The 17,428-nt window shown below is 55.0% G+C and overlaps 2 protein-coding genes across 3 annotated transcripts; both read left to right on the top strand.

The window, feature by feature from the left end:
- The first annotated feature begins 940 nt into the window (after nt 1–940).
- Nucleotides 941–8,025, top strand: Mrpl12 (mitochondrial ribosomal protein L12). Its single transcript, XM_020188106.2, has 5 exons — nt 941–1,099; nt 1,586–1,772; nt 1,947–2,030; nt 4,387–4,524; nt 4,652–8,025. Exons 1-5 carry the CDS (start codon nt 1,026–1,028, stop codon nt 4,766–4,768), a joined length of 600 nt encoding a protein of 199 aa, XP_020043695.1. The 5' UTR covers nt 941–1,025; the 3' UTR covers nt 4,769–8,025.
- A 909-nt stretch (nt 8,026–8,934) lies between these two features.
- Slc25a10 (solute carrier family 25 member 10) lies at nt 8,935–16,495 on the top strand. Of its 2 annotated transcripts, XM_020188046.2 has the most exons (11): nt 8,946–9,314; nt 11,739–11,858; nt 12,067–12,181; nt 12,273–12,321; nt 12,569–12,610; nt 13,520–13,563; nt 13,668–13,738; nt 14,070–14,162; nt 14,493–14,570; nt 15,263–15,319; nt 15,412–16,495. In XM_020188046.2, the coding sequence occupies exons 1-11, from the start codon at nt 9,222–9,224 to the stop codon at nt 15,511–15,513; spliced, it is 864 nt and encodes a 287-aa protein (XP_020043635.1). In that variant the 5' UTR covers nt 8,946–9,221; the 3' UTR covers nt 15,514–16,495. The 2 variants fall into 2 exon arrangements, with proteins under 2 accessions (XP_020043647.1, XP_020043635.1); XM_020188058.2 differs by lacking the exon at nt 15,263–15,319 and having other exon boundaries at nt 8,935–9,314; nt 15,734–16,495.
- The last annotated feature ends 933 nt before the right edge of the window (nt 16,496–17,428 follow it).

Below are 17,428 nucleotides of genomic sequence, written 5' to 3'. Positions count from 1 at the left end.
TTGGGCAGTGCCTAGTGCTTTCTGGTGTCAACAAAATACTAGAAACTGCATATTTATAAAGAAAAAATGTATTTCTTACGAGGTGCAAAGCACAAGGTTGAGGGGCCTTGTTCTGTTGATGACCATGCTGGTGGGGACTCTGCAGCTTCCCATCTGGTGCAGGGCAGAGCGGCTTTTACAGCGAACCCACTCAGGACAGCCCCGATCCCCACGACAGGGTCTAAGCGCCTGGTGAAGTTCTCACCGTAGGGGTCAGTTTCGACCCCGGCGCTTGTCATCGGTTTCTGGACATTCCACACCTCATTCCAAAACCCTGCGAGGCTCCATCCTCAGTTGGAATTGGAGGGGGTGGAGGGACGGGCTCCGCAACCACCGTGGCGCCTGGGGCTCTATCCGTGAGAAGGCAGGACCGTCGTCCCCCTGTCCCCCGGGCCCTGGCCGGCCCCGAGCGTCTGGGAGGGAGAAACTGCCGCCACAGGGACCTTGGGAACAGCCAGCCCCGACGCGTCCCATCCCGTCCCGTCCCGGCTGCGCGGCGCGCCGCCTTGTGGGTAACTGCGCGCGCGCGGCTGCTGGAACCGCCCTCCCCTGTCCGAGTACTCTGCGGCTTCACCAGCTAGAGCCGCCCTCCTGCACTCGGATGCTTGGAGGCCTCGCGGCTAGAGCGGCCTTCCGCCACGCGAACGCTTAACGGCTAGAGCCGTCTTCCGCCACGCTAATGCTTAGCGGCTAGAGCCGCCTTCCGCCACTCGAACGCTTAGCGGCTAGAGCGGCCTTCCGCCACGCTAATGCTTAGCGGCTAGAGCGGCCTTCCGCCACGCTAATGCTTAGCGGCTAGAGCCGCCTTCCGCCACGCGAACGCTTAGCGGCTAGAGCGGCCTTCCGCCACGCTAATGCTTAGCGGCTAGAGCCGCCTTCCGCCACGCGAACGCTTGCTGGCTAGAGCGGCTCGTGCAGCTCGCCTGCTCGCGGCTAGAGTGTCGCCGCCGCACTGAGCCGCGTGTGACCTTCCCGCCCGCGGAGCGATGCTGCCGGCGGCCGCCTGCTATCTGTGGGGGCCGCGCCTCGGGCTCCGGGGCGCCGCGCTCCGCCTCGCCAGGTACTGCGGGGCCCTAAGCGCCAGAGCCGGGCCGGCGGGCTGGGACGGGTCCGAGTGGAGGGGTGGCGGGCGCGTGGCGACCCTTCGTGGCCCTGCCGGCGGGGCGTGCCGAGGGCCGCACAGCCCGGGCGACCTTGGGTGCTTCGTCCCCGTCGGCCACGGTTTCCTGGCGGCACAGTCCCGTCGGTGCGGGCGGGGGCGCACATTTTGGAAGGTTTCGTGAAGCGAAATGCACCCGTTGAGTTGACACAGTTCATTCAACCAGCAGCCTGCCCTGTTCGCTGGGAGTACCACATAGAACTATGTGGATTCCCAAGGCTCTGGGGAACTTAAAGTATCTTGGAAAATTGTCTTACCCGTGCCTGGGGTTTGTGACCATAGCGACGGTGGACCTGAGCGCATGGACCACCGTGCCCTTGGTCTGTACGCCCTCACTCCCTCCCCTCCGTGGCTGACGGCTGTTTGCATGGGGGGGGGGTTCCCTAGGCAACAGGTGCCGAGTGTTTGTGCAACGCGGCAAATGAGGAGCAGCAGCCACCGAAAGGGTGAGGCGCTCGCAGGTGCACCTCTGGATAACGCCCCCAAGGAATACCCCCCCAAGATCCAGCAGCTGGTCCAGGACATTGCCGGCCTTACGCTCTTGGAGATCTCGGACCTCAACGAGCTCCTGAAGGTATTGGGAAAGAACCGCAGGGACCGGGGACTTGTGTCTGTTCTGAGTATATTTGGGGAGTTTGGTGAATTGCTGAAAGTTTGCTTCTCCAGGTGCCAGAGTCAGCCAGGCTTGGCCCTCCATTAGTATGTTTGGGGTGTGACAGCCAGTTACTGAAACTTCTCTGTTCCGCAGAAAACGTTGAAGATCCAGGATGTCAGTCTCATGCCAATGGGTGGCATGGTGCCTGGTGCTGTCCCTGACGCAGCAGCCCCTGAGGTGAGCCCCCGCCTGGGTCCTGAGCAGGAAGAGTTCACCACTGGCCACACATCATGTAGCACTTTCTCTTGTTTTCCTTATCTTGGGTCCTGCAGCTACCATTGGTCTCTGCAGTTTTGATGTCCCTACTATGGATTTCCTGCCGTCCTCTGAGGACCTCTTCCCTACCTAGACTGTGCAAGACTTTGTGTCTAATGGAAGGAACAGACGATAAGCTAAAGAGAGGAAGAAGTTAGACTAAGTAGTGCAGTGTTACAAACACTACTGGAAAACATACAGAAGCAGCTTAACTTGGGTAGAGAGTTAGAATTTCAAGGAATGCCTCAGTAAGGTGACAACAGGGGAAACTTGAGAGGGTCAAGAAAGCAAGACATTCTTAGCAGAGTCCATACACAGGTTCCCAGGCATAGAGTATGGGAGGGGGGTGGAGCAGGTGAGGGGAGGTAATGAGCCCCTTTGTCTCTGTGGGTTTGGATCTCTGAAAGGAACCTGGTAAATTTGAAGCTGCATTTGACTGTTGGTTTAGTGACAAGCCTCTCTCATTGGAGCTTTGCCATCAGCCCCCTTCCCCTGCAAGGGAGCCAGCATGGGTTCTGTATCTCATCACCAATTCAGGGTGCTTGGTGCTTTAGGGGAGCATTAGCAGATTCCCTGCCCTGAGAACCAAAAAGGTAGATTTTTTTTTTTTTTTTTGGTAGTGAAAGTGACAGTAAAGTTTCTTAGGAATGGAGTACACTTTTCAATAGACTGAAGGCAGGTCATCTCTAGAGTGAGATTGAGAATGACAATTATTTTTACCCTGGCACCAGATTTACTGAGGTGGAAGGGGCTTGGAACAAGGGTAGGGCTACAGATTTACATAGTACCAGCTATTGCTGTGTTCACCTGACTCCTAGGACGCGGTTTACAGGCCAGGGTCTTTGTTTTGTTAAGTAAAAATCAGTTGTTTCAGGAACTGGTGTTGACCTACCTTAGGGTGACTTCCCCTGATCTTGGTGGACTATTTTGATCTTAACAGAGACTGTTAAGAGTTGGAAATTTTTGCCTGGCACTGATGGCCCACGCCTGTATTCTTAGCTACTTGGGAGGCTGAGATTTGAAGGATCAAGGTTTGAGGCCAGCCCACGCAAATAGTTCCCAAGAGTCCGTCTCCAAAATTGTCAGAGCAAAATGGAGTGGAGGTGTAGCTCAAGCAGTTCAAACCTCAGTCCCACCAAAAAAAATAAATAAATAAAAAATTAAGAGTTGAGAATTTTCATTACAGTGTTTTTTAAGAAACCTTGAAGAATTGTGCATTTTAGGTTCCCTTTGCGTATTCCCATCACTCATGGCTAATTGTTACCTACCATTCCACACTCAAGGACTAGAGATGGTAAAATCCTTTAGGAAATGGGGATTCAAAGTCAGTCTTTTGCTACTTCCTGCTGGTAGGAGCATAAGCCTAGGTCAGGAATCTCTTGATCCTATTAACAGCAGTAGTTGTGTTCAAGGAGGAGGAGCCATATTCAGAGGTTAATACAGTTAGCCCTTGAGCTATATCATTTGTACTTTCATAGCGTTGTGTGCAAGTAGACGTATTAGGTCCAAGAGCTGAGTCAAGATGTATTAGATTTGAGATCCAAGTCATGACTTGGATCATGACATTACTGGAGTTAGCACAGCTGTTTACATCAGTCCTTATACCTAGTGGGAGAAGAGTTCAATAGACTGAAAATAGGCCACCTCTCAAGTGAGGAGAATGAGGGAAGATGGCTTTAAAGGCCATTTAGGTTTGAGTTGAACATTTGGAGAACGAACACTGTCTGATTCATTATCTAAACTGGAATGCTTCTGAGAAGGAATAGGAGCAGGCCCAGAACAGGGCTTCCCCAGGAGGCATGGTACACAGAACCTGTTGGCACTGGGTCTTCAGGCGTCATATCAGGAGCCCTGCACACCCATCTGTCCCATTGTTGGTGGCTTGGCAAGGGTGGAGGTTAAGGCCATACTCAGTTTGTCGTTGACAGACTTGTGCCTGGCTGAGGACTAAAATAGTGTTATTTGTCCATATCTACAAAGCGCCTTAATGCCCCCTCTTGGCTTCTAAATTAAAATTCTTAAGGGATGAGGGAGGCAAACTGTTGGGAAACAAGGAGTGTGAGGCTCATTTCACAGCTTTTCCCTGTGCGAATGTAGACGCCTTTCTAGGTGAACGGAAGAGGGGAGACATGGGTTGGCTATAAGATAAGCTGGCAGTGCTGGAGGCCGAGAATCTGCCTGGCCTTGCCTGCATGTCCAGATGGGGTAGCCCAGCAACAGACATGTTGGCTTCACTCCATCCTTCCTCGTTTCATCCCCTCTTTGCTAATCTTTTAAGGTGGCAGAAGAAGAAGACCTCCCCAAACAGAAAGAACGAACACATTTCACTGTCCGCCTGACAGAGGCAAAGCCTGTGGATAAAGTGAAACTGATCAAGGAGATCAAGAACTACATCCAGGGCATAAACCTCGTTCAGGTGGGGCTCCCTGTGCTCATAGCCCTCTCCACAGCAAGGGCGTACTGACAGTTCCTAGGGCCTTTGCAGGGCGGGCTTGGTTGTGGCAGCCCAGAGCTCCCGTTTCTGACCCCACTGTCTCTGGCAGGCCAAGAAGCTGGTGGAATCACTGCCCCAGGAAATCAAAGCAAATGTCGCCAAAGCTGAGGCTGAGAAGATCAAGGCGGCCCTGGAAGCAGTGGGCGGCACCGTGGTTCTGGAGTAGCTCCCTGCTTTAAGGATTTGTGGACTGGGGTCCTTGGGACCCAGGAGAAGTTCTACCCAATCCCACGCCACCCCCAGCACTAAGCATCCAGATGGGGCAGGAGCTTCTGGTTGAGGCTGTCTGGGAGGGAAAGGTTGGACCTCCTGTGATGGGGAGGGAGGGGCAGCCACTGCCTATATGGGGCACAAAGAGCAGCTCTGGAACTTACCGGGTTAACATGCCCTTCTGTAGCTGCTGAGAAAAATACACTGTTCAGGCTCTGTGCAAAGTGGTGTGCTCAGGGCTGGTGGTGTGAAGGACCACCTGGGGTGTGGCAGCATGGGGCTTTTCCAGGCTGCTCTTGCCCCTTGCCACCCTTCCCTATCCAGGACATTTCATTTGAGGAGGTACAGACATTCATCAGTTCCCCTGTGTAGGGTCTTGTCCTCTGGGGCCCCACAGCTGGTTGTATCTGTGTAGACACAGCAAGACCTGGTGTGAGGCTGTGGGGTGGGATGTTGTCTAGGATTTGGGTGTGAAACTTCCCTGTGTTTAGGTGCTGGCCCTGGTGTTTAAAATGGCACACAGTGCGGCACTGGCCAATCAACCAAGCCAGTCTTGGGGCTAGCAGTGTATCTCCCAGCTGAAGGAGGGTGGGAGCTGAGCTGTTGATCCAAGTACCTAGGGGGATGCACAGGACTAAGGGGGCACACTTGCCATCTGCTGGGTTGGGAATGTTGTGTTATGGGGACCATTGGGGACTTTATGACTGGGCAGAATGGCAGGAGGGGCATGTGTGTGTGTAGGACCTGGCAGTGCTCACAGGTGAGGCATGAAGTAGCTGGTACTAGACAGGGCTGCTGTCAGGCTAGAGACCCTTTCAGGGTCATTGGCCTCCAGTCTCATGCCCGCCCATTTGCAGTGGAGCCTGGGAGTGGGTTCCTTCCTAGTAAGCCTTTACAGGCATTGCCCAGGGGCTCAGGAGTACACAGAAAGCTGGTAGCATAACCCACTCAGCTCAGAACCTTTGTGGTCTCCTTTGAGAGGCCAGAAGGAGGCACTGTGGGATTGCTGTCCTACGAGGCATGACTGTCTGAGGAAGCTAGCAGGCTCCAGTGCAGGCAGTCCACTATGCAAAGTGTCCCTGACTGGACCTCCTGGACTCTACCCTGTAGGTCCTAACCTGCCAGTAAGCTCCTTGGGTTAATTCTCCACCCACACATCTCTGCACCTTTCCCTCCACAGAGGTGACATGACCAAAGGCCTGGGTGCAACCTGCCAGGTGCCCTGCTGACCCAGAAGAAGGCAGCATAAAGGTCTGGGCTCAGGGATGGACCCAAGCCCAGGCCCCTCCTATGGTCTGCAGAGTCCCTCTAATCTGAGCTTCATCTCTGTATGGAGTTATGCCCCATAAAGGTCCTTCTGTATCCTCCTGGACTCCTGAAATGGGGCTGACCTTGACGTCTTGGGCCATTGAGTTAGCCTCATGTCACCTGCTAGAAGGTGGTACCTGTCCTTCTGAATATACATGCCTGCTGGGTGCTCTGCTCCTGATCACCCTCTTAGATACTTGAAGGTAGCTGTAAGGACCCTGGACCTGAGGGATTGGGGGTACAGCTCAGTAGTAGAGCACTTGCCTGGTATGTGGAGGACCCTGGGTTCCAGCCCAAAAAATAGACCGTATCTTTCTTGGGTAGTTCCTTCTACAACAGAGGGGTGGCGAGTAGCTCAAGTGGTAGAGCACCTGCCTAGCAAGTGTGAGGCCCAAAGTTCAAACCCCAGTACTGCCAAAAGATAGAACTGCCTCATCTGAAAATAGGTTTGATGTGAACAGTGTTGGGTAGGGTGTGGCCCTGAGTTCCTGGAGGGCTCTTGGCCTTTACCCTTTGGGCCTATCTACTGGAGGTGGTTCTGCCAGGCTGACCTAACTAGCAAACTCAGCCCTGAGTTCAAACCCCAATCCCACCAAAAGAAAAATCAACAGAATGATGAATGACTGGAGGTGTGGCTCAAGCAGTAGAAGGCCTGCTTTGCAAGCATTCCACCTTCATCCATGTTGGGTCAAATGGGACCAAGAGCAGGCCCACAGCCAGCTGACTCCTACCCCCAGAGACTCCCACTTAATGAATTTCTTGCTATCTGCCCTTGGTTAGGCATCCACCCTGAGGCACTGGCTGTATGCCAAGGACTCGGGTATAACATTCTGTGGGCATTGATCCCTATCCAGAGTCTGGCTGGTGTTAGTAACATTGTCCAACTATCTCAGCTACCAGGGTCTCCTTAAGTGGCCCAAGCAGACAAACAGTCCTGCTGTTTGCGGTGGCTCACTCCTGTAATTCTATGTACTTGGGAAGCTGAGATCAGGAGGATCATGGTTCCAGGCCAACTGAGGCAAATTGTTCACATGACCCCATCTCCAAAGTAACCAGAATAAAATGGACTGGAGGTATAGCTCAGACAGTAGAACACCTGCTTTGCAAGCGTGTAAGCCCTAAGTTCAAATGCCATCCCTAACAAAAAACTTAATCATTTGCTTCAAGGCTGGGATTACAGGCCTGTAGTACCACATCCAGCTGTCCTATAGCTTATAAACAAACCTGATCGATTTGAGGATCCAGTTAAGAGATCTTCCTGAGTTCCCTGGCCTAGGATTTGTAAAGACCACTTTTCTTAAAGGGCCCAGACTTGGGTGTATTTCCTGTTTTCTAAGATTCTCCCGTCTCTGGCCACCCTTTCACCGAATTTCCAGCACTTCCCGAGTTCACAAATTATAGACTGCTACCACTGTTTATGATCCTCTTCTTTGAAGTATCTTCAGTCCCTCTGAGCTCTGGGCCTCCTCTTCCTGGTTGGGGCTGGCTTTTGCTCTGTGCCTTGCCAGTAACAGGTTCCTAACCCTGTCTTACTAGTGGCTGTGGTGCATAGGCAGACTGCAGCCTCCCATCCTTCACCCAGTCCACTCCTTCCTGGGCTGTTACACAGACCTGGGGACGTTGTGACTATGGCTGCTTCCCCTGTCACCTCTGCCCCCCAGTTTGTTTTCTGTCACCTTTTTGATGTGATCACTCTGATAGTGACTAAAGTCTTGGTTACAGCAAATGAGATACAAGCAGCCGTGGACATAGCTGAGTAACCTGCAGTGACTTGGGGCAATCCTGGGAGGCCACTACTTTTGCTTAGAAATTTGTGAAGATGTAGCTGTTTGTCCAGGGCTACTTCTGCATTCTAACTGTAGGATCTGTTAACTCTGTTTTTAATGAAGTATATCTTGGGAGTCACTGGTGTATTTTAGCTGTGAAAGCCATTTCTGCATCTCTACTGAGTCCAAGGCCTTTCCTTGGTGTGGCCCCTAGACCCCTGACAAAACATCTGGGCTTAGACACCAACACGGGCACGGCCAGCTGTTCATTGCCCTTGCTTCAGCCTTGGCCTCAAAAACTGCTTGGGGCTTTAGAAGACAGTCTTTTCTCTAAGTGCCTGTTAGGCAGACACGGCGGGTTTAGTCTGCATTTTCTGTGTCCCGCACAGCTAAAGAATTGCTGGGCGCTCAGAGGCAAGGCTGGACTAACCAGTTCTGGGGTCCAGGAATTGTTTTCCCAATGTACATCACAGGCCAAACTGGAACCACAGGACACAATCCCTTATCCACATAATCCAGCCCTAAAGCAGCCTTGGGGGGACGGATTTCACTTTAAGTCAGGAGTATTTTCTTAACCTTTGTTGGAAGTGGGATCAGAGTGGGAACCTCGATGTATGTGTGTTTCTCCTGCTGGAGCCAGGCAGATTACAGGTGCATCACAGGAGCCTTGAATGCAGTGCCCCTGCACGGACAGTCCAGAACCCACCACCAGGGTGGATACCTGGGGCTGTCCTGAGCAAGCCTGGGCTGGTAACTCACAGGGTGCTGTGTTTAGGTGGATGGGGGTGCAGTGAGCCTTTACTAAGTGCCCTTTGACCCTAGTTTGTGTTTAATCTGCAAATTGGTCTCAAGGTTTTCTGTCCCCCTCTGTGGCTGAGCGAGGGCTGGGCCATCGTGTGGGGGGGGTGCAGGGCCATTCCCTCAGCACGTGATCCCCGCCCGGGTAACACTGGCCAGGGTGCAAGTTGAGGCCCCAGCAGCGTCTTGGGTGCTCTGTAGGGATCAGATTTCCTGGGGGGGGGGGTTGGCTCTGGCAGAGTGACCTTCGGAGTCGCGTCCCAGGCCATGGAGTGGAGGTGGCTGCTCGGCTGGTCCCTGGGCGACGCAGCGGCAGGAAAGCGCCCCAAGCTAGTTTGAGTTGCTGCGGTCGCTTTAAGACGCGTCCGGCGGGTTGGGGGCGGGCCTTGAGGCCCCTCCCACCGAGGCGGAGTCTAGAAGGACCCGCCCCCGGGGTGCGCGGGCGCGCGGTGGCACTTTGAACCGGGCTCTCGGCCGTTGCGGCCGGAGTCGTGGTCCGGACCGGGTTCAAGGGAACCGGCAGCCGCTGCTCCGGCCATGGCGGCCGAGGAGCGCGTGTCGCGCTGGTACTTCGGGGGTCTGGCCTCCTGCGGGGCCGCCTGCTGCACGCACCCACTGGACCTGCTCAAGGTGAGGCTGGGCCCGACGCCGAGGGCGCGCGGAGGGCAGCGAGGCCCCGCCCGGCCGGGCGCCGCAGGACGCTTGCTCCGGCCGCAGCCTGGCAGGGCATTTTGGTGATTACCCCGGCCGCCGGGTGAAGGAAACTGCGACGCCCACGGCCGCCTGGGCCGCGGTCAGTGCTCTGTCCCGGAGGACTTTGGGCGAGGCTCCATGAATGTCTACGGGCTGGGGGTGGAGGATCTCTGGGGACCCTCTGCAGGTGGCAGCGCGGCCCTGAGAGGACAGCCCTCCCTCCTCAGTTTACCAGCTGGCTCCCCCATTCTTGGCAAGTGGCCGTCCATCCCCAGCTCTGCGCTCCAATACCTGAGTAAACTTGGCCTTTTCGTTTTATTTACTTACTTATTGTGGTACTGGCGTTTGAACTCAGGGCCTTCACCTGGAGCCACTTTACCAGCCCTTTTTTGCGATGGGTTTTTTCGAGATAGGGTCTCGCGAACTATTTGCCCAGGCTAGCTTCGAACCACTATCCTCCTGATCTCTGCCTCCTGAGTGGCCAGGATTACAGGCATGAGGCACCGGCGTCCGGCAAACTTGGCCTTTCTGACCCATTCATCGGGCCCCAAACATTTTACTACAATTTGATTAAAAGATGGGAGGGTTGGAGGGGTGCCCTAGGGACTTGCCTGGCCCCAGCGCACCCAGGGCACTGGCCAAGCCGCCTGCACCTGGTGAATACTTGCCATCTGATGTGGAAGAGGAAATGGGCTAGGTGAGTGGTTTGATCCTTGCCCCCCAGCTTCCCCCAGAGTGGTGAATGGGACGGGGAGGGACATTAGAACCAGCACAGCTCCAGGTAAGATGCCAAGAGACCCTGAATGAAAGGGGCTCCAGCCCCATAAGAATGAGCATCTCAGCACTAGAAACATATATGCTTTCTTCTTTTTTTTTTTTTTTTTTTCCTTTAAAAAAAAAAAATGCTTATAGGGCAAAATAAGACAGAGCTCCTCTTGTTTCCCAGGGCCAGCTGAGGGAGTGTTTTTGATCCTGGCTCACTACAGAGAACAAAGAGAGGGCTCGAGCTTTACTCTCGCTGCCCAGGGGTCTCTGTCCTGTGTTCACAGGGTGGCCTGTGAGCAGGGTGCAACTGACCTGGTCCCCTCGTTCCCCCTTACCACCTCCCACATGCCTGGGCCGGTGAACCTGTGTTGGGGCCTGCCACTGCAGGAGCATCTGTGTACCTCAGCCTGGTCCTCTATTTCCTGAAGAGGGTTGGGCTTTTCTAATTAGTAAGGACACTGGCTGCCGGGTGCAGATTGTTGCTGAGACCTCACTTGTCCTGGGAGGGGCCTTCCATAGGTCTAGATCTAGACACTGGGGCCAGGAAACTGCTCTGGTTGCCTGAGAGTTGGAGCAGTAGCCAGCAGGAAGATACAGTTTGCTTGGAGAACAGGCACCCCATCCTTCAGGCTGTTCTTCTAAGTCTTCTGGAACTGCCCACAGGCCCCCTCCCCCACTCTGGGGTCAGGCTGATGTCTCTGACCTGTCAGTGAGCTCTGGAGGCCTCACACCACCCCCTCCTCCCAGTCAGCCCTTCTGGGAAGTTGGCAGGCAGTAGGTAATCTGGCATTGCTTGCTGTTGTCCACTGTCCAAGGCCTCTTTGGGCGTCACTGCTCCTGGACCTGCCCCCACCCAGGTGCTCTGCACGCTGCCTAGAGCCATCAAGGAAAGCTGCCACCAAGTGGAGCGGGAGCACCCTCTGGCACTGGGGAGCATGTGGCCCCATGCCAGTGAACAGTGGGCAGCAGTGTCCAGCTGCAGAGGAGGCTGTGGTCAGGGTTTTGTTCTGACAGCTGCTTACTGGGACCATTCGAAAAATTACTTTTTTGTTTTGTTTCATTTTGTTTTTTGAACAGGCTCTCACTATGTGTCCAGGGTTGTCCTTGAACCCAAGATCTTCCTTCCTCAGCCTGCCAAGTGCTATATAGGCTTGTGCCACCATGCCCAGCTTTGAGAATTTTTTTTTTTTTAAAGTATAACTCAGTCTATGGAGAGAAGTTGTTTTGAAGCTTCTCGGGCTGTCCACTTTACCCCATATTCTGGCTTGGTCCTGCTGCCCATGTTACCACTCTTCCTCCTGTCTAGTCCCTCTGCCCTGCCCAGCTCACACTGAGCTCCTGTTGCTGAGCCAGGCTCCAGGCCCCCTCTGACCCCACCCATCTTTGCTGTCAGGAGCCTCTCCCTATCTTTGATAGCACTGAGCCCACAGGATCATTGTGGGGGGGTCTCAAAGTGGTTGATTCTGTAAAAGGTCTCAGCAGAGCTGACCTGTGTCGGGGGGCGGACAGCAGCCCCTTTGCGCCTCGTCTCTGCCAGCCTGTGGCTGGGAGGTTAGCGCCCTGTTCTGCACCAGTGTGACCCCCACCCTACCACAGGTGCACCTGCAGACACAACAGGAGGTGAAGATGCGGATGACCGGCATGGCGCTGCAGGTGGTGCGCTCTGACGGCATCTTGGCACTCTACAACGGCCTGAGCGCCTCGCTGTGCAGACAGGTGCGGTGCCAGCCTTGGGCTCTCCTCCCAGGCCTTCTGTCCCCACAAAGCGCTTCCTTTCTTTTGCGCTGAAATCCACCTCCAAGGGCCTCCCAACCCCTCCCCGACCAACTCTCAGGTTCTGGTCCCAGAACCCAGGGTGGCAGATGTGCCTGTTGGGGCTGGAGCAGCTCCTATCTCGCTCCTCTGAGCCGTGCCCCTTTCCCAGATGACCTACTCCCTGACAAGGTTCGCCATCTATGAGACCGTGCGAGACCGCATGTCCAAGGACAGCCAGGGGCCTCTTCCCTTCTACAGCAAGGTGCTGCTGGGTGGCTTCAGCGGTGAGTGCCAGGTAGGAGGGGCCGGACCCGGGCCAGGAGTGGGGGCAAGGGGAATCTTCACGTGTTGGCTCTGGCATTTGTGTCACCCCAGGTTTAACTGGAGGCTTTGTGGGGACCCCTGCAGACTTGGTCAATGTCAGGTTTGTGTGTACCCCTTATCTCTCAAGGTCATGGGCTTTCCCATCCCCAAACAGGCAGAGGACTTGCCCAGGTTACTTGCTGGAGTCTCCAGCATGATCAGTCTGGAAAAAGCCACTCGGGCCCTGGAGCCCTGGACGTGGAGGGTGGACAGCCCTGGGTCCCAGCAGAGTGAATTCACCACTGCCCTTGGGTCTTTGAGGGACCTGTGTGTCCAGCATGTCCACTTTACCTGCTTCTCTGATTCAGGATGCAGAACGACATGAAACTGCCCCTGAGCCAGCGACGCAAGTGAGTAGTGGGCTGGGCTTTTCCCTGGGGGCCAGTGAGGTCAAGAGGCCTAGGCCAGCATGGACCCCTGAGCAGCCAGGACTGCAACAGCCTGCACTGTCCATTGTTTTTAAACAAATACTGTGCATGGTTCCTCTGTCCCCCAAGACCTTTGGGTTCTTTTCTTGTAGGAAGAATCTCGCTAGGTTCGGGGCTGCTCCCCAGGCTAGCCTGTCTGGAACCTGCTGACGCTTGGGGCAGTCTTGTGGGGCTTGACCAGTGCAGCCACACCTAAGGCATAGGGTGTGAGACTCATGCTCACACACACAGGCTTGGAGTAGCAAGTGACCCATCTGTCCACTCCCACAGTGACCACCAGGAGCAACACGGTGGGGTTGGGGGTCATGCCCCTTGTTCTTCCCTCTAGCCTCCTCTCTGACCATAATCTGAGCCATCTCACCTCCCCCCTTAGGGACCCAAGGAAGTTTCTGGTGTTTTTGTTTGTTCCTTTGTTTTTGATTTGTTTTGGAGGGTGTGTGTGCGTTACTGGGGATTGAAGTCAGGGCCTCGCTCTTGCTAGGCAAGTTCTCTACCGTTTGGGCTATGCCCCCGCACTCTTCCTGACTTCTTGTTGGTTCATCTTAGACCTACCATCCTGGAGGGCAGAGCCACACAAACTTAAGGCTCTGGGGGAAGAGGGGACCTCCATTCCTGGGACTGGCAGGGCAGGGTGACCAAGGCTTCGCCCACAGACAGGACCAGCCTAAGCAGAGGGGCTGCAGTTCATTTCCTCAATCCTGTCCCTGTGATGCTTCTACAAGAGCCACGTGGCCTGTGGTGTGGGTGGGGCTCTTCCCGGGACTGGGGAGGGGTCCCCCTTGGAGCTGGTGGACAGGATGAGCCTCGTGCTGCCTGTTGTATACCCCGCAGCTATGCACACGCCCTGGATGGCCTGTACCGCGTGGCCCGCGAAGGTGAGAGGACAGGCCTGCGTGGGAGGGCATGCGGGAGAGGGGACACAGGACAGTGGGGATGACTGGGCTGGGAACCCATGCCCAGCCTCATCCTCTTCCTGCAGAGGGTCTGAAGAAGCTGTTTTCAGGCGCGACCATGGCATCCAGCCGTGGGGCCCTTGTCACTGTGGGGCAGGTAAGGCTCTTGCGCAGGGCAGGCCTTGTGGGCAGTGTCTGTAACCTCTGACTTCCATCCTCAGGAGTCACAGTGCGTGACAGTGGGCATGACAATCCCTTCTGCCATCTCTGGGGGTGTGGGGGGTAAGCACAGATGGCTAAGGGCTGTAGCCTGGGTGTGACATTGGGCAGGTCCTTCCCATCTGGGCCTTTCCTGCCTGCCCAGGTCTGGTGATATAGGTGATGTGTAGATGTTGGTCCTGCCTGGCAATGTCACCGTGGGGCCCTGTATGCTTTCCCCGAGCTGGAGGCCATTCTTGGGCCCTGACGGTCCCTGTTCCCCCTTACAGCTCTCCTGTTATGACCAGGCCAAGCAGCTGGTCCTCAGCACTGGATACCTGTCCGACAACATTTTCACTCACTTTCTCGCCAGCTTCATTGCAGTGAGTGGTAGGAGTGGCGGGGTGGGGCCTGACCTAGCCTTGGAGCTGAGGACAGCCAGGATGAGGCCAGGGTTTGAGGAGCTCCATGAGGCGGGTGAGCCGCTGGTGCCTCTCTGGAGCCACCTTTGTGGGTGCCGAGGCCTTGAGAGCCTACAGCTCAGCCCTGGCTAGGACAGCCCCTCATGCTCCCCAAGGCCCACCTGCAGCCTCGGACACTACCTGGTAGTTTTTGGGCAAGGGACTCTTTTTGAGCTGGCCTGTGGGTGGGCGGGCATGCAGTGAGGGTGCCTGGGTGGCTACAGACCCATTGATGATGAGCCCCCTCCCCAGGGTGGTTGTGCCACATTCCTGTGCCAGCCCCTGGACGTGCTGAAGACCCGTCTGATGAACTCCAAGGGCGAGTATCAGGTAAGGACTAGGGCGCTATAGGCTGCCAGGGCCAGGCTGAACGTCCTGCCAGTCGCTACCATGCTCCAGGTTGCTGGCCTCCTCACTCTGAGCCTTGGCCCCTTCATCCCGGGAATGCAGACACTGCCCATCTGTACGTAGGGACCAAGGGACAGGGCTGTCCCCCCATCATGTTTTCTCTTCCAGCTGCTCACCTCTGGGTGGCCCTTGGCTGGGGAAAGAGCTATGCCTTTCCAACGCTTTTGCCTTGTTTTTTGTTTTTTTTTAAGCCAAATTTCCTTTAAAATTAATGGAGTAATTTATAATTAACATAGTCAGTAGAATTTGGCCCCCTGTACCCAGTGAGCATGCTGCTCCCAGCTTCCCCAACCCCTACTATGTGTCCATGTTCCTGGGTGCCTATTTGTCCCTTGCTTTTCTTCCTCATCCCACAGTATCACAGATGATCAGGGTGCTGTTCACAGCTCCCTCCTACCTGCCATATGCCTACCAGTCATTGGGATGGACCTTCAAGCCCTGGTTGACTATGTCAGTGGACCTGGCGGCTGTCGACCTGGCTTGCATACCCTTGACTTTGTGATCCTGGTTCCTGGTTAATGCCATAGGTTGCTGTCCTTGAGGACACTCAGTCATACCCGTTGTCCTCACACCCTTCAGTGAAAACCCTCATAACCCATCTGCGTCTCTTGCAGGGTGTTCTCCACTGTGCCATGGAGACAGCAAAAGTTGGACCACTGGCCTTTTTCAAGGTGTGGTGGGGTGGCAGGGACGATGTGTTCCGGGCAGTGGGACCATGTCCCTCTGGGCTCTCCACATCTCCATCTCCTGTGTCTCCACCCAGGGCCTCTTTCCCGCCGCCTTCCGTCTCGTCCCCCACACTGTGCTTACTTTTGTGTTTCTGGAACAACTGCGGAAAAATTTTGGCATCAAAGTGCTGACCTGACCTGACGGCACAGGGACAGCTGGGCTGTGCCTGGCTACCACCCCAGGCTCTTTGGAATCCTCCTTCCCTTCCCATCCCTTGGGCTCCTGCCCTGCCTGGGCCAGGGCTCACTCCAGTGGCCTTTGTTCCCTCCCTGCACCCACTGGAGTGAGTGGCATGTCCACTTCACCTGCTCTGGAGTCCTTCTCACTAAATGTTTGCCTCGTTCTTTCTTCCCCAGTGATGATTCACTCAGGAGAAAGGCGAAGAGCAGTCCCCAGGCTGGTCCTCACCCTGCCCAGGCGCTTGCATGGTTCTGCCCAGTGAGCAGTTAAGAACTGGGCTGAAGCTCCATCTTCCAGCAGCTTCCACCCATGACTTGAGTGGCAGGGTGGGTGTGTGGACCGCAGCAGCTGCCCACCAGACTGCGTGAGCAAGTGCACTCTTAAGTCATGAGAGGGACATAGCTGTAGCAGCCATGAAGACCCTGCCCCAGGAGAAGGAGACACCATTTGGAACACCAGCAAGTGCCAGAATGGGAGGGTCCAGGGTAGGCATCTGAGGTCTCTGTGCACCCCGCCCTCCCATGTCCAGCTCCAGCTGCTTAACGGTCAGTTTTGCTGAGGCTTCTCAATGCCAGCAGGCTGCTGCTGTCTTCAGGGGCTGCATTCTCCCCTCCCAGCTCCTTGGGAATGAGGCCACAATGTTGGAGGCCACACTGGCAGAGGTGGGAGCAGCAGAGGGCAGAGAACCCTCTATGGTTTTTCTCCCCGTGTAGCAGGTGGTCACCCTCACAGTCTCCTAGCAGCCAAAAAAAAAAAAAAAAAAAAAAAAACCACCACCAAAGCAGCCTGTTTTCCACATACCGGGTTGGACCCAACGTGGGGGTTGAGCACAGGCATGTCTGCCCACCCTGGCCTTAAACCTCGGACAGGCCAGTGGGCCTAGGGGCCGTGCTCACACAGCTCTTCAGGGGATCTAATAATAAAGGAGAGTGACCTGCTCCATGTGTCCCCTCTCATTACTTGTCCACTGCACCAAGGTGCTTATTATCTTTGACTGCCCAGGGGCATCAGGAACCCTTCTGCACCTCTGAAGGGTGGTTCTCTGGTGTACGGGGGCAGGGCCCAGGTCCTGGTGGGAAGATGCCCTGGCCCTGCCTGCACACAGGCAGAGAAATTGGGGTGCAGAAGGGAGCCCCTGACACCTGGTCATTTTTCTTTGTTCATGTTTTGGTGTCAAATCTCATAATCCTTTGCTAAATCTGATGTCATTAAGATCTAGCCCTGTGTTTTCCCATTAGATATTGGAAGAGGCTGGGTATTTTGGGTCATTCCTGTAATCAGTCTTGGCCTAGTAAGCCTGAGGCTCTGAGTTCAAATCCCATACAACCAAAAATATATATATATATTGTGAGACTACCGAGGGTACCATTGGCCACATTTAAAAAAAAAAATTGACTGGCATGTAACCATTTGGTAGAGTGCATGCTTAGCATATGCAAGGCTCAGGGTTCAACCTCCAGACCTTAAAAAACAAAAAACCTACACACACACTACTCTTCAGCAGCTGACTTAAAGTGCCCAGACTTGGTCAATAACTTCAGCTTCCCTTATTGTTTGTCTCACTTCCACCTCAAACCAACAAGAGGAAGCCAGGTATGCTCCCTGACCAATCCCACGGGAGGCTACCTCCAACCTCCCTGGTTGTCAGGGCTCACCTGAGCCCTCCCTGCCTCCACTTCTGCTGTTGCTAGGCAATGGCCAGCCCCTGGCTGTGGCAAGCCCTGGACAAAGAGCCTGCACTGTCTCACTGTCTCCCAGGCATGGTGTGCGCTCCTTCCCACCAGACCTTAGACGTCCTGATGTCTTGCATCCCCAGGTAGCCGAGTGTGTGGTGTGAGGTAAGGGTTCCACCTCCTCCTCCGGTGGATTAG

The sequence above is a fragment of the Castor canadensis genome, chromosome 11 (genome assembly GCF_047511655.1).
Source record: "Castor canadensis chromosome 11, mCasCan1.hap1v2, whole genome shotgun sequence".
Classification (NCBI taxonomy): Eukaryota; Metazoa; Chordata; class Mammalia; order Rodentia; family Castoridae; genus Castor; species Castor canadensis.
The sequence above is the reverse complement of the archived record's forward strand: the minus strand, read 5'-3'. Positions and strand labels throughout refer to the sequence as shown.